The 16,599-nt window shown below is 41.4% G+C and overlaps 1 protein-coding gene across 4 annotated transcripts in view; it reads right to left on the bottom strand.

The window, feature by feature from the left end:
• Nucleotides 1–1,597: 1,597 nt before the first annotated feature.
• Nucleotides 1,598–16,599, bottom strand: part of LOC138799491 (catenin delta-1-like) — a 134,338-nt gene continuing 119,336 nt past the window's right edge. For 3 of the 4 annotated variants that reach the window (XM_069980761.1, XM_069980760.1, XM_069980758.1), the window contains 6 exons: nt 14,852–14,966; nt 13,041–13,107; nt 11,276–11,323; nt 6,873–6,943; nt 4,677–4,758; nt 1,598–2,220 (listed from right to left, as the gene is read on the bottom strand). In XM_069980761.1, the coding sequence (XP_069836862.1) occupies nt 4,696–4,758; nt 6,873–6,943; nt 11,276–11,323; nt 13,041–13,107; nt 14,852–14,966 (364 nt within the window). In that variant the 3' untranslated portion in view covers nt 1,598–2,220; nt 4,677–4,695. The remainder of the gene's footprint in view (nt 2,221–4,676; nt 4,759–6,872; nt 6,944–11,275; nt 11,324–13,040; nt 13,108–14,851; nt 14,967–16,599) is intronic. The other variant, XM_069980759.1, reaches the window with a different exon arrangement.

Genomic DNA, 16,599 nt, shown 5'->3' on the forward strand with positions numbered 1-16,599 from the left:
TCAGGATTCTCCCACTCTTTGTTGATAATAGATTTAATATTTCTATGTAAGGAAAAGGTGCAGGATTTTTTAGGAGCCAAGACTTCATGAAGAGCATCTTCAGCTGAATGGGCTGATTTAGAATCTTCAATATTTATTGAAGCTCTGATGACTTTCACTAACTGATTAGTGTCTTCTACTGGGAATAAAGTCTTGCTCCAACCCCACTATCTGACTTATCATCTGATGAAGACTAGAGATGAGCGAACCTCAAGCATGCTCGAGTCCATCCGAACCCAAACGGGGGGGGGGGGAGGAATCACACACTGAATAGTCTCTAGCAATAGCAGAGGCTGTAAGCAGCAGACATAGAGGACGGTAGTGTGATGTTTTTAAGGGAGTTGAACTTTCTCTCTGACTATCCTCTTAATACTATCCGCTAAAACTGATGACTCGTGCCACTAGACAATCAACACATGAAGGACAGACAGTCCAGACAGAGTTTTATACTCTGCGCATTCTTTATGGTGTCTTTTTAATTCGGCTTTCCCAAAGGATCTAGTACTCGAGCGGGAGTTCTACAAAAAGAACCATATAAACCCTATTAGTATAGGTAAAAAATAGTCTCACCAGGCAGACACTCATCCCTCAGGTACAGGGCTGGAAGCTCTGGAGGATCTACGATCATTGTGTCTTTTGCCTCCTTTCTCTGAGTCCTCAGACATGATGACAGGAGGAGGGTAAGGTACACACAACAGCTAACAGGCTGGCTGGTGGTGGTGGTGGTGGTGGTGGTGGGGGGTCGTCTCAGGGCCTCCGTAAGCTTAAAAGGCCTCCTATCCGCAGGGCAGGAAGCCTGAACTGAGGTGTAGAGAGGCCTGTCAAGATTTTATCTTCACAGGTTTCCTATCCTGCGGTGGGAGTTCCTCTTCAGGGGTGCTGTCATTGGGTGTCAGGGTAAACATGGGCTGTAGGAATTAAATGTAAAAAGTATGCTGTTTGTGCAATGTTCACTAAGCCTTATCAGAAGAACTATAGAGCTGTCAACTCTGACATTATTTAAATCCCTATTATAGTGAAGCTATTTTACAGTAGTAGTAAAGTGACAATAGTTTCCCCTGGTATTCAGGAGTCCTGACTGCTGTCTGCTTAAAGAACTGTAAGAATATTTCACTTCTAACTGCAGAAAGAAAAAAAAACTCTAAAAAAAAAAAAATGTCCGAAGCAAAGTTGTAGAAGTATCTTCTAACACAACATTAAAATGCAGGCACATTTCTTTGACAGGATAAATATTTAGCATGCAAGAAAGCTAATCCTAAAAAAAAAAAAAAACAGTACATGCTAAAAATGTTCCTTAATTGTTCAGTATGTATACTTAAACCTTAAAAGGGGGTGTCCAGAGGTCATAGACGTGCTGTTTCTGGAAGAAAGCAGCCATATTTTTCTGTCCTCAGATTAGGTGTGGTTTTGCAACTCAGAATTGCAATAACACACACACACAACCTGGGGAAAGATTGTGCTGTTTTGGCAAGAAAGTAGCTGTGCATTTTCAAATCTTGAATAACCATTTGATGTATTAAAATTCACCAGTAGCTCTTTAAATAAATCCACCAGTCGATTTCATTTAATACGATTGTCTTAAAAATTTTTATTTATAAAAAAAAAACATAATCCTTGGCATCAGATTGTTATGAAAAGGTTTTAAAGGAAGCAAGATGGGTTGGGGTCAGGGGAGTCCATTATTCAACCAACTCCCTACATTCCCCACAGAAAGGCCACTGGTGATTCCAAGATAAGGGGAGAGGGCAAAAACTGTGAAAATTAATTGCAGCAAACATGTAACCAGATCACCCCCCCAAAAAAAACAATAAAAAAACAAAAAAAAAAATAAACAAAACAAAAAAAAAAAAAACAACGAAATTATATAGTGCTAGAACAATTGCACCACAATGATTTGTCCTGAAAGATGGTTAGTGTTGCAGGATCATTGGTATGACGTGTTAGTGTTTCTGTATTTACAGCCTGTTAATATTGTGATATTCCAGTGTTATCGCGTCTCCTGTGCTTTCTGACCCTGTAACCATAAGTCACGGAAAATTAAAGTCCACACACTATCTTCAGATTGCATCAGAGAGACGAGGGAAGGGGTTTCAGAGTTGTAAAGACAGGCAGTGAGGAATAATAGATGAAGCATTCTTGGTCCATTAGCTCCAAAGAGATCACTCAACCACGAGTGTTACCCTGCAAAATATAAAATATAGATCAGACAAGAACATTGGGATTGGCCATCAATATTTAAGTCCTGAAATCTCCATTTCAAACCTCTATGACGATCCCCATAATATTTTTTTTGTTTGTTTTTAAAGGAAAAGGACAGTTAAGCTACACATTTTAAGAACAAGCAGATGGCCAAGATAGGTGACAAGAGGGTTTCCGAACTGTCTAATGCAGTAACCTGGCTGCAATCTATTGGGGCTGCACTCACAATTACTGCTGAACCCAAATATAAAAAGTAACAGTTATTCGTTTCCTCGTACCTTTTTAAGCAGAGAGAGCTTATCAGGTCTTTATTAAGTATTTTGTTCCCTACAGAGCTCTGAAACATATTTTCAGACCTATTGCCATTCTTCTCTTAGGTAACCCAGGGGATTGTCCCTTCACAGACAAAACGATGATTAACCGGTGTCAAATTTTTTTTAGGGGCACACTGCCACCTGGCAACTCCTAGTTGTCAATACACTTAACAAAAGGGGTGATATATGTAGAATGTATTTTATGGGCAACTTACTAAATCGGGGGGACTAACTTTTTATGTTGTTTTTTGCCTGGTGTTTTTTTGTGCAGATTTGACAGGAGAAATCTAATATAAATCTAGTAGCCCTGAAAGACAAGACATTTCCCTGGAATCCAACACTAGCATTTTTTTTCCTTTATCCAAAGCAAATTTGCAATATGCCACATTGATCTCTGACTGGGACTAAAAATCATCATTAATAATAATAATAATAATAATAATCATCCACAACATTTATTAGTATATTGTCAACAGATTTTGCAGCGCTTATTCCACCCACAGCTTTATATTCCAAGAATGCTCAGTGATGTCATATGGCATATATGCGCTATTGGGGAGATTGATGCAGTCTATCCAAATTACCATTGCTCCTATACCACCACTAATTCTACTAATACACTAGCACCACGTGGTGATGTGTTTATAAAGGGGAACTCTGCAAAAAAAAAAAAAAAAAGTCTCTTTCAAATCAACTGGTGCCAGAAAGTTACATACATTTTAAATTTACTCCCCGCGCCCGGGAAATAAACGTTGTTTTCTCCGGTATAAAGCTTCTCCTGCAGTCGCGGACGGTACGTGCTGTGAGCTGCACAGGAGTTTTATACAGTGCTGCAGGGAACCAAATTAGTCCAACTGGGCTAATTGGTTTACTTTAAGTCTTCTGGTACTTATCAGCTGCTGTTTGTCCTGCAAGAAGTACTGTATTCTTTCCAGTCTGACACAAAGCTCTCTGGTGCCCTCCTTTTCCATGACTGGAACAGAGCAGTAGCAAATCCCCATAGACAACGTCTCCTGCTTTGGACAGTTCCTGTCATGGACAGGCGTGGCAGCAGAGAGCACAGGGTCAGACTGAAAAGAGTGCACCACTTTTGCAGGACATACAGCAGCTGATAAGTTTTGGAATACATAAAAGGAACCAATCAGCTGCTGTATGTCCTGCAGAAAGTGGTGCATTCTTTCCAGTCTGACACTGTGCTCTCTGCTGCCATCTCTGTCCGTGATGGGAACTGTCCAAAGCAGGAGAGGTTGTCTTTGGGGGTTTGCTACTGCTCTGTTCCAGTCACGGATATGAAGGGCAGCATACAACAGCTGAAAAGTACTGGAAGACTTGAAATTTTAAAATAGATGTAAAATTACAGATTTATAACTTTGACACAAGTTAATTTGAATCTTACACTATGCACTCCATTATTCTGATTTTAGCAGATCAAAAAGCAGCCCTGGCACCCCAAACACCACATACATATGACATGTCTGTTTAAGTAAATGATTGCATTTTCTTTAACATAGCTTTCTATAGGTCTGTATGACGCGATGTTGAAAAAAAAAAATCTGTAGCCAAAATGTATTAAGACACCACAGCACTCCAGCAGTTCTATGTCAAGAAGCAAAGACCATATTTAGTCATAGTAGGGAATAACTGAGGTGGATACACTTGTAAGGGTATGTTCACACTGAGTAATTCAGGCAGAAGCCGCAGAATCCCACCTGTCTCAGTGTGTCATAACCAGTCTATGGGAGAGTGTGCGCTCCTCCGGCTCTAAAGAAATCACCTCTCTGAGCGGAGAGCGGCGGCAGCAGCGGAGGAGCGTTCGCCTCCCCCATAGACAGGCTATAACACACTGAGACAGGCAGAATTCCGCAGCAGATTTGCTCAGTGTGAGCATACCCTAACTTGCTGCAACATTCTTACCGATCATTCTTCACTGCAAGATTTATTGTGAAACATTTTGCCATCTTTCGATGGATTACATTCTAATTTATTATCCATTGATGTACATTTATTAACCATTGATGTACATCATTTATATAAAAACCTGTTATATGACTTTCTGAAAATATCTTGACAAACATGTAAATGAAATACAAAATGGCAAAAACATACAAAACATGTATTACATACACATGCGACTGATGTGGACTTAGACTGGTTGGTCCTCGGCATCCCCAAGATCCATTGAGCCCCCCGCACTAAGAGATCTCTCCTGTGGCAAAGACCGTTAGTAATGAGATGACTAAGCAAAGCAGTGAAGATTTATGAAAATGAATATGGCAATCAAGAAGCAAGCTATATATGCAATGTAAATCCTTATTATCAAACTACAATTATAATAAAAAGGAAAACTAAAATTAAAATTGATAAGAGGGAAATTAATCCCTTAAAAAGGATATTTCTCTCAAATGTTTTCCACAAATATTGAGTAAAAAAGAAAATGCTGAAAGAATCTTTTTCAGAATTTTTGACAGTATTTTGGGGGGTTTAACCAATACTATACAATTAAAAATTAAGTACAAAACATTGTAATTCTTCAATACTGAAGAAAAAGTGAGTTTACTCTGCTGTGTAATTCAAGAGAACTATCTGCCCACTGTAAAAAGGTTTATACAATTGATGGTACTTTGCAGTCCACACTATAACAAATGTTCATGGGTTCCCTAAGGGGAGAAGTTATCCGCTTTTAGAAAATCCAAGTCATGTAGAGAAAATCCTTTTTACTGCACTACCTCTTTAAAAAGGGACACTTCAATCAGATAATAGTTAGCTTGAGAAATTACACTGAGTCCATGGGACAAGCGGAACATCAAGTGGCACCCGCTTGAAATTCCCTTTAATTCCATAGTGTGCCCATTCCCTAACCTAGGGCTGAGGAGAAGGATCCTCTCCTGCTGGCTATCATGCTCTCTGGCAGCCACAATGCCAGGAAGGCATAAATGTTAATATCTAAGTGGTAGTAATCTGTCAGAGCTACCCATCAGCCGATACACTAGAAAACTCTTAGGACCATTTTACATGGAATCATTGGGCAAATGAGAGTTGCTAGGACGGCCATTACTGACAATGAAAACGATTGCAGCCCAGTAAACGAGTGCAGATCACAGATTGCTGCAACCAAATTAAATGGCCTTAAAGGGGTTGTGTCATTAAGAAAACAGTCTAAACTGATGCATATTTGAAATTTGATTTATTTCATATAATGCAAGTATTTCTGAAACTATACTGTTTAAGAGATATTGACTAATCCCCATGTGCCTCTGTTTTGATAACCTGTTGCCCTTGCTTACAACCTACTAAAAAGGTGGCCAGGCATGCTCAGTTCAACTGTAATCTCCAGGAAGTTCCTGCACAACCTTTTTAATGCTCTTCTCATTTCCCTGCATATCTAGATCATGATTATCTAAGACATTTGAAAGAATGGAAGTTGTCATTCCAGTCACCTACTATTATAGTATTACCTGGGAGAGAACTGTAAATGACAATAACCTGCCCAACCTTTCAGAGTTTTAAAGGTGTTATCCAAAATTAGAAAATGCATGGGTGCTTTCCTGCGAAAACAGAAACACCCCAGTCTCCAGGCTATGTGGGTATTGCAATTTAGCTCCATTCACCTAAATGGAACATAGGTGCAAAACCACACCAAAGCTGAGGATAGGAGTTGTGCTATTGCTAGAGAGGAAGCAGCCATCTTTTTTAGAGCCTGGATAACACCTTTAAGTCTTTGTGCTGACTTTTAGATACAAAATCTTGTTTTGAATTTTTTATTGCATAGTACTAATTAAAAAGTTTGTGATTCAAATAAATAACCATATCTCACAGAAATATGAATCCAATTATCATTATCTAATGTAAATTATCTCTAATGTAAATGTTTTTTTGTAATGTAATGTTTTTTTTAAGTTCATGAAAGCTTGCTCCTACTCTGAAATGATGCAAAGGATGTTGCTTCGCTTTATGGGAAGTGCGTACACTGTTATGATTGCAGACCATACAAGCAATCATAAGTAAGGGTATGTTCACACTGAGCAAATTCGGAGGAATTCCTGCCTGCCTTAAGAGTCAAACGGTGTTGATTCTTTGAGCACAGCAGGAAGGAAGTGTTCACAAAGAGGTCAAAGATTTGACACTTCAATTCTTTGAGCGGAGGGGGGCGGAAGTGGAGGCGCGTGAGGCCTCCCATAGAAACGCCGTTTGACACTGAGGCAGGCAGGATTCCGTGGTGGGGAGCTCCCATGCAGAATTCCGCCAATTTTGCTAAGCGTGGACATACCCTAAATCATAACAGGTATATGACATAAAAATAGGTCAAGATGCTTAACTTACTTTGAGAGGTTGCAGTTCAGAGAGATCCCCTGAACGGTTAAGGTGACGATCCCCAATGTGTGAATATGGTTCTGAAAGATTTAATAGTAAAAGAGATAAAGCTAAAAATGTCAAATTCTGGAGTGTACGTAACCAAAGCTATGTTTACTTAACCATCCAAATGTGTGCCGAATCCAAACTTCATAAAAATGTACATTCTAATCAAGTCACCCGATAATTGGCTTGTGTGAAAGTGCCAGAAACCAGCAAACGCCTGCTCATCGGCTACTTTGATCTGTGGAGCCACTGCTTCCAGGACACTCCGTGCAACACCAGCACAGAGATGGCTACTTACATGCTGCCACTGCATTAGTTTACCCCGCTAGTCACACTGACTGGATGGTGAATGGCTGCTCTTGCTTTTGGTGCTTTTTTCCCCCTGTGATAGCATCCCTGATAGATCCCTATTGGTCTATTACAGCTGTATACTCCTACTCTGACACTTGTTTTTTGGCCACCACTGTGTGATAGTTGTATAGGTGGCCTGGTTAGATCACAGTGTTGTATATACTTTCTTTGGTGAATTATTGTGTTCTTTGTGTGAGGTTTGGTTTTTTTACATTGTTTTAGATGTGTTTGCACCCCCTCCTGTGATTTTCATGCATACCTTGAGGTGCTTTGTTATAACTGGCCCTGATTAGGTCAGTATACTGTGTCTTATTAAAATCATTATTGGCAACAAATCTCTGTCTTAACAGGAGTGTGGCCGATAATGCTGCACTCCGCATACTTCCACACATTGGGCAGTATAAAAGGGCCCTAACATTAACATTGTTAAAGGGTATATCACACAATCAATTGTTATCAAACAAAGGATAGGAGACAAGTACCCTGCTATTCACTAGGATAAAGATGAAAGAAGCGCACCTTGAATGCACAGCCAGCACTCCACTTGCTGTCTAAGGCGTTCCAAACACTGTCAAGCTCAATTCACTATTATTGAAATAAGTGGGGTCCCAGCGGACTGATCCCCACAGCAGCCAATCTTCAGTGTAATTTTAGGCCAGTATAAAGAGAAGGGCTCCTATTACACAGTGATCTGGCCAATTATTGCTCTGTGTAATAGAGACAACGATCAGCCAATGACAGCGATCATCAGCAGAGCAGAGGGCAGTACAACACAGGGAACGTGGAGAGGTAATGCAAAAATGTCCTTGCAGCCCTTAAACTATTATCGAGCAGTGTAATGAGCTCAGTAAACACGTGCCAATCTAGCAGATCGGCGCTTGCATACAAGAGGCATCAGGCAGTCTAATACGACCCTAACAGTCCATAAAACTTTTAAAATGAAGGGGAGGGGGTCTCAGTATTTGTCCCCCACCACCAACAACAATCAGGAGAGCGGACCAGCAGAAGTATTTGATAGCACAGTTCCCTCCTAGAGATACTGCACTATTCTAAAGATTCGAGTTCGATCGAATATGTGATCGAATATTCGAATCTAAATTAACTTTCTAAAACAGCTAAACAATTTTTTAGGGAAAGCAGGGTAGCAGTATTACAGGGTACGGTATTACCGGCATTAATGCAGATCCCTGTACTAGTTGATATTTAATTAATAAAACAAAGTTTCGTTCTAAAACAGTTATTTTCGTTGTACAATAGCTTAATTAAAACGAATCAATGCTTTTGCAATTAAATATACCGTTAATAAAAAAAAAAATATTATATATATTTATAGTATATTTAATTCCAAAAGTATGTATTCGTTTTAATTAAGCTATTGAACAACGAAACTAACTTTATTAGAACGAAAATGTGCTTTATTAATTAAATATTACCTATTACAGGAAGCTGTATTGTTGCCGGCAATTCCTATTGCCGGTAAATCAGCTCAATGTAATTGAATACTTTACTTTAATTAAAACAGCAAATGTTTCTTCTAATGATGCAATTTTTTTTTATCACAATAGCAACATTAGAAGAAACATTTTGATTTATATGTCTGCTCAGCTGATTAGCTGAGCGGACATATAAAGAGTCGGTGCCATCACACTGAGCTCAGTGTGCCGCAGACCGGCACTGCACTGCACCCATTCCAGCAAGAAAGGGGAGGTCACTTAACCCCTTCCTTGCTGGTATAGGTGCAGTCTGACGTCAGTCAGGCCACCAAGGGGTTAAGTGGGGACCCTTACTTAACCCTTTGGGTGCCATACTGAACAATCTGGCCCCTAGGGGGTTGAGGGGGAAGCAATGCATTCCCCTTTAACCCCTTGGGTGCAACACTGTAAGCAGTGATCTGTAAAGATGCTGTAAGGTGCACAACACCGCTCACAACGACTGTTTGTGTTTTTTTGTGTATTTCTCCCTTTTTGTTTTTCAAATATCGGTATCCTGTGGAATACTGCGGATTTAGTGGACTACGACGATGACCAGCGGTTGTTGGGACTTTTTTTTTTTTATAAAATGGTTAACAAGGGGAGTGGGGGTGTTTTTATTTGAATAAAAAATATTTTTCACTTGGGTCTTTATTTCTTTACTATATAGACTTAGTAGTGGAAGCAGTCTAATAGACGGAATCCATTACTAAGTCAGGGCTTAGTGTTAGCCGGTATAAAATGGCTAACACTAACCCCTCCATTATTACCCCAGTACCCAATGCCACCAGGGGTACTGGGAAGAGCCGGGTGCCAGTGGTCCCGGAGCATCAAAATTGGCGCTCCTGGACTGGGCGGCAGAAGGCTGGTAATATTATGGCTGGGGAGGGCCAAAATAAATGGCCCTTCCCACCCTGGTGTTACTAGGCTGCTGTTACTTGGTTTTTAACCCGGCTGGTTATTAAAATAGGGGGAACCCTATGCGTTGTTTTTTTTTTTAATAAATACATTTTAAAAAGTCCCTAGGGGACTTCTAGTATAAGTACACTGATCTCTCATTGAGATCTATGCTGTATAGTTATACAGCATAGATCAATGATATAGGCCCGGGATTGCTACCGGCCGCTGCAGCCGAAAGCAATAGAGTCCCGAGAAGGGATCAGCGCAGACCCCGGCCCATGCCGGACATGTGGATCGCTCCACCCCACTAGACACCAGGGAACGGCTGCATAAGGTAATCGGATGCAGCTGTCAACTTTGAGCGCGGCCCCGCTCTGAACACCCGTAGGCGGCCCTGGATGTACAGGTATGCCCGGGGGTTAAATATACTGTAAATAAATAAATATATATATATATATATATATATATATATATATATATATATATATATTACACATACACACACATTTATTTATATATATTTTTTTATTAACAGTATATTTAATTGAAAAAGCATTGTTTCATTTTAATTAAGCTATTGTACAATGAAAATAACTTTTTTAGAAGGTAACTTTGTTTTATTAATTAAATATTAACTAGTACAGGTATCGGCATTATTGCCGGCAATTGCTAATACCGCTCTCTGTAATACTGCTTCCCTGCTTTCCCAGATGCATTCCAGAGGAGTTTGCATCACTTTCTAAAGAAGTCTTGGACTTGGTGACCTCCGATTCGTCGAGTCTTGATTTCCAGGTCCCAAGGATTTTTCTCCCATAGACTATAATGGGATTCGATATTCGATCAAATAGTCGAATATCGGGAGCTATTCGAATTGAATCCAATTGAATCGAATATTTCACTATTCGCTCATCTCTATTCACTCCCTCACAGCGATTTCCATCTAGGCAGCTCCTTTACAAGTCTTTGCGGCTGCCTGGGTGGAGATGACAGTGGGGAATTGCAGCTTATTCTTTTTTTTCTTCATGAAAGGTACTCTTAAAAAGTCAGAATTATTCTTAGTCTAATGTAATTATTATAGTGCATTATTAGCTGGCTTAATTTTACACAAAAAATGTGGTGCATATCTGATAACGTCATGCCCCCTTCACGCAAGCTAGTATGTGTGTGTGAATTAGGCAACAGCTGCTCCTGACTTCTAAACCCTCAATAGACTTATGGGCAGCAGCGGTAGACTGATCTACCTTAAGGGTGCCTTCACACACACCGGATCCGCAGCGGATTTCATGCTGCAGATTCGCTGTAAAATCTGCTGCGAATCCAGTGTCAGTGCATCTCTATGACAATACATGTCAATCCCGCTGCGTTTATGTAAGTTTTATTCTGGCACTGACCATGTAAATCAAGTGGGATTTAGGGTTGTGGCCCCAGGCCTGCTATGCCTCACGGTTTTTCTGTTCTTTTAGTAATGTCCCCAGCCTGGATATCATCACAAGCCCCATCTGTTTCCTGTGGTTATGCCACATGCGTATTGACCTGTGGCACATGCACATTGACTTGTATGCAGTGAACGCCATCTTCAAAAGGGCACAATGTGGATGGGGTTGTATGTGCGTGACCATAAATTACAAAAATTAATTACAGCAATACCTTGTCTAATGTCATTCAATGGAATGTCAACATTCTCAGTCTTTTTATCTAAAAAAAAAAAAAAGGGGGGGGGTTTAGATAAATATTGGGCAATAATAACTATTTCAATGGTTAGTTCCAGTAACAATAACTTATTACATGCTGTAAAGGGATACAGTAATAACTCTCCAAAAGATTCTTTGAGAAGACCATCCCCTTATCCAGACCTAATTTTAGTACATTTAGTGGTTACTGTGACGTTTTGTGCAAGCCACAAGACAGGAAATGGACACACCATTTACTGTGCCCTCACAAAACCTCACAGGAAGCAGGAAGAAGTGGACTGCAGTGGGGACCAGACGCTGGGGAAAAAGCAGAGACGTAAAAAAAAAAAAAAAAAAGAAGGAAAGAACGTTTTCTTGTAATTTTCTCATTAGCCACAGGCCCATATCAAAAAAATCCTGCCTGCCCAGAAAGCCCTATAAAGTAAACACACTGATCGTATTACGAAATTTGAAAACTTACACCAATACGTTCGAAAAAAATAAAGTATGAGAACACCACTATCTCTTTATACTATATTGTGTGTTACAGTAGTGATTGCTAATCCTTTTTACATAGAATCATTACTTTTCAGATATTACAATTTTATATAAACCAAAAGGTTTTGTGTACTGACGGCACTTTTTCTATGAATAATATTGTGAAGTACTGAGTCCTATTCACAACAGGGGTTTGGAAAAGTTCAAATGATAATCTGTTACACACCAAACCCAGCCATCGAAGAGGCTAGTTGAGCAAAACCCAGGATTGGGCTCTCATTTGGTGTGACCTTTCAAGGGTATCCGTTACACTGATATGAAGTTTCCACCAGTGGACTCTGCTGCTGACAGCAGTTTGAGTTGCTGTGGATATGTCACAGGTGTCTGCAGATTTCATGTATGCCCTATTTTGTTTATTGGAAAGCTAGATGGTCTAAACACAAGGTGTTTATTTGTATTGTAAAATACAATGCCACCCAATTAGAGGGAGATTTGCTGCATAACAATATTGATGCTGCATTTTCACATAATCTCTGCTGTGTAAACAGCATCTTGTATTCTATGAGGCAGTATAAAGGTCCTACTACACGGAACGATTTTCGGCCGTATTCGGACGATAATAGCCCTGTGTAATAGAAGGCAACGATCAGCCGACATGAACGATGTCAGCTGATCGTTGCTGTTGTTTGTCTTTCAACATGTTGAAAGACAAACTACTGTCATAGCAGCGATCTGCTGCCGTAGCTCTCGCAGTTATCGTTTATGGGCTACCCGGACATCTACCGATCACCTGGGGAGCGCATAATAGCGGTGCCAGCGAGCAGGGAATGAGGAGCAAACGAGCGCTGATAGCGTGTAATAGGGGCTTAAGGAAAGAATAAACTGCTCTAGGAGTTTATTTTCCAGTTTGTCCCTGAACATGTTTTAAAGGTTTTAGCAGTGCCCTGCCTCAGCATCTTTGTGCTTCTTTCTGGTTACTGTGATGTGTCGTTCATGGAGAAAGCTGCCATGTGAGTCACCAGCCATAGCCAGTGACTGGCTAAGTAGCTATTTGCTTGGAGAGCAGCAGGGTCAAGGCACCATCAAAATGGCAAGAGTTGGGGATCCGGGCAGAGTACGCTCTGTACCTGTACCTGGAGGCATTTAGAAAACCTTGCGAGTCCCCCCCACCCCCCATTCATTTGCCATTTGTTAGTGTGCTTGTTTCTTGTAATTTGTTTCTATAGTTACATATTGAGACTTACCATTCCTTTGGGTTCTTTCAATGAGAGGGAGAGTGCTGTCATCCCGCTTTGAGTTTGCAAGAGAGACCTAATAAAATATGTGTGTGGGGGGGGGGGGGGTATGAGTATGGGTATATAATAGATATATCTACATTTTTAAGTAAAACAAAGTACAGTGGTCTATTGAGTTACTATGGTCTTAGCATTTTAATATACTTGTATTAGTAAAGTGCAGAGATTAGCAGACCTCGAGCATGCTCGGGTTACTATGAACCCAAACTCTCAGCCTTTGATTACCGGCGCCTCAAAGAGGATTTAGCCTTGGGGAGTCTTGGAAAACATGGTCACAGCCAATATCCGAGTACATGTAGCCATGTTTTTCAGGCAGTACTATGATAATCTACTGCTCTCTTCTTGTGCCAGGATGAGTTGATTCTTTGGACACCAAGTGATGGTGGCTCTACTTCAAAAACCAAAAAGCAAAAATACAAATATAATGCACTCCCCCCCCCCCGACAAGACTACAGATATAATTGCGCCCCTACAAACTACGGATAAGATGCTGCCCCCAGTTTTTACACTATTAACCGTGTAATAAATTTTACATGCCCTGTGCGGTAGGGACATATATACATTCCTGCAGTGAAGAAGCGTTAAATGTGTGGGACCATTCCATTGTGAGCGGTCCCGCACACAGTGTCAGCAGTGTCATAGGTAATAGTTGCCTGACCACGGCTGCCTGTCATCAGTCATTAATCCCTTAAACGCTGCGATGCATAGCGATAGCTGCATTTAAGGAAGTCAGTGACAGGATAAAGAACAAGAAACCTCCTTTGCGGGCACCACCAATGTAATCCTAGCTGAGTGCCAGCCACTAAACTCCAAAAAGCATGATACAAAAAACACAGAAATGAGTATAGAAGAACAGGCTGCACCTCAATATGTAATATGCAAAAATATGGATAAGTTTATTTTACACAACCAAAAAATACAAACAACATTTAAAAACACCTAAAACCAGAAACTAAATCAAGCACAGAGCTAAATGAGGCTTAATGTACAACCTCACACACCCCCCGAGCAAAAAAAGGGGATAACATAACCCAGAGCTGTCTTATAAATGAGGTTAGTAACCCACAAACAAATAGAACAAAAGATATATGTGTATAAATAAACCGGTGATATTATTGCAATCAATATGCTACTAGAGATCAATAAATTGAATAAAAGGATGAATGCAGGCAATAAGCCAATCACACCGTAAAATCAATAAACAAAAAAAACATAGGTATGAACAGATTTGGTATCACAGAACAGCTCAGGGGGGTGGCAGGAGCAGAGTCCCCACGCGTTCCGTCCTAAGACTTCATCAGGGGGCTTATTGCCTGCATTCATCCTCTTATTCAATTTATTGATCTCTAATAGCATATTGATTGCAATAATATCACCGGTTTATTTATACACATATTTTTTGTTCTATTTAGTTTCTGTTTTTAAATGTTTGTATTTTTGGGTTGGGTAAAATAAACTTATCCATATTTTTGCATATTACATATTGAGGTGCAGCCTATTCTTCTATACTCATTTCTGTGTTTTTAGTGACAGGATAAAGCACTGCACCTGTCACTTACACTAACAGGTGGGGGTAAAACACTTACCTCCGGTCCTGTCAGATCTGTGCATAAAGTCTGCCTGAGAGCACTTTGGTCATATGAGGGTGGGGTTATGGAGGGGGGTTGTAATTCAGTGCTTACTGTATATTTTAATTATAAAGTTTGTAAAGTAAATGTAGACAAAGTATTGCGCCCCTCAGATACAATAATTTTTACTACCTGAAAGTCACTCTTCTTCCATCCTTCTTTCTCTAGAGGTCTCCGGAGCTCCTTAAAGCCCCAGACAGTCTGAAGGCAGAGACCAGCAGCACGAATCTCTCTTTCGGATCGTCCACTGCAAAAAACCCAACAGTCAAAATCAACATCTTAGAATCCGGATCCGCAGCGGGTCTCACTTCTGCGGATTCGTAGCGAGAACCGCTGCGGATCCGGCACCATTCACCCCTATGATAGCACATACTCGCAGCGGGATTGACATCCCGCTGTGAATATGTGCTTTAACCCCCCACTGTCCGCAGCCCAGCCTCACTGCAGCCGCGCCGCCGAGCAGGTACTGTATGCTTTCGGCGGCGGGCTGCAGGATGCGGCCGGGGACGGGAGAATGGGGGGATGCGGCCGGGGATGGGGGGATGCGGGCTGCTGGATGCGGCCGGGGACGGAAGGATGGGGGGATGCGGGCTGCTGGATGCGGCCGGAGATGGGAGGATGGGGGGATGCAGCCGGGGATGGGGGATGCGGGCTGCTGGATGCGGCCGGGATGGGCTGATGCGCCCGGGGATGGGGGATGCGGCGGGGGATGGGGGATGCGGCGGGGCTGTGGACAGCGGGGGGTTAAAGCACATATTTACATACATGCAAGTATGTGCTATCACAGGGGTGAATTGATACTGGATCCGCAACTGATCTCGCTGCGAATCCGCAGAAGTGAGATCTGCTGCGGATCCGGTAGGTGTGAAGGCACCCTTAAAGTGACACTGTCACCCCCTTTGTTCATTTTGACATCTCTACACAGGTGTAAAGGGTAAATTTAGTGTTTTTCATACCTTATTTCATATCATATGTCATGGTGCTTGTTCAAGTAAAAAGTGTCCTTTTATCATCTGCAGATTGTATTAAGTGGGCGTGGCCTCGCGGCACTAGCGCCACATAACCCCGCCCACAACGGCACAATTGGCCCCGCCCCCTCGCCGGCCATTGGAACAGGCTGGCCGAAAGGTCTAGACTCCACCCCCTTTACGTTGGACAACCAATGGGCGTCAAGGGGGCGGGGCCAACCGTGCTGTTGTGGGCGGGGTTATGTGGCGCTAGTGCCGCGAGGCCACGCCCACTTAATACAATCTGCAGTTGATAAAAGGACACTTTTTACTTGAACAAGCACCATGACGTATGATATGAAATAAGATATGAAAAACACTAAATTTACCCTTTACACCTGTGTAGAGATGTCAGAATGCACTAAGGGGGTGACGGTGTCACTTTAAGCTATTTGGCCAGTTCATGCGGAACAAAAACGTCGGAATTCCATGACGGACATGTCAATTCTTTGAGCGGAGAGTGGCGGAAGTGGAGGCGCGTGAGCCCTCCCATAGAGACACTGTGGGAAACTGAGGCAGGTGGAATTCTGCTGCTTTTGCTCCATGTGAACAGGCCCTAAGTTCAACACACCTACTTTTCCTATTCATCTGTTCCCGACCTCAACCAAATTTCCTCACCACTAACCTGTAGGACAACATTGCAAAATACATAAAAAAATAAAAAAATAATTTGGCAATATTTATTGGGTAAAAATTTTTTATGGGGTACCAATCTGGCAATTTCGCCACTAACGACAACGGTCAGTAAACTGAAGGAAATAATGTGACTCATCTAGCAGCCTATGCTGTATTTATCAGGAGGTCCCAACGGCCACAGAGTGGAGGGTAGACAAAAGCAGGGACCATATCCTTAAACCTGTAAGAATCAAATTG

Source organism: Dendropsophus ebraccatus, chromosome 8 (assembly GCF_027789765.1).
Source record: "Dendropsophus ebraccatus isolate aDenEbr1 chromosome 8, aDenEbr1.pat, whole genome shotgun sequence".
NCBI lineage: Eukaryota > Metazoa > Chordata > Amphibia > Anura > Hylidae > Dendropsophus > Dendropsophus ebraccatus.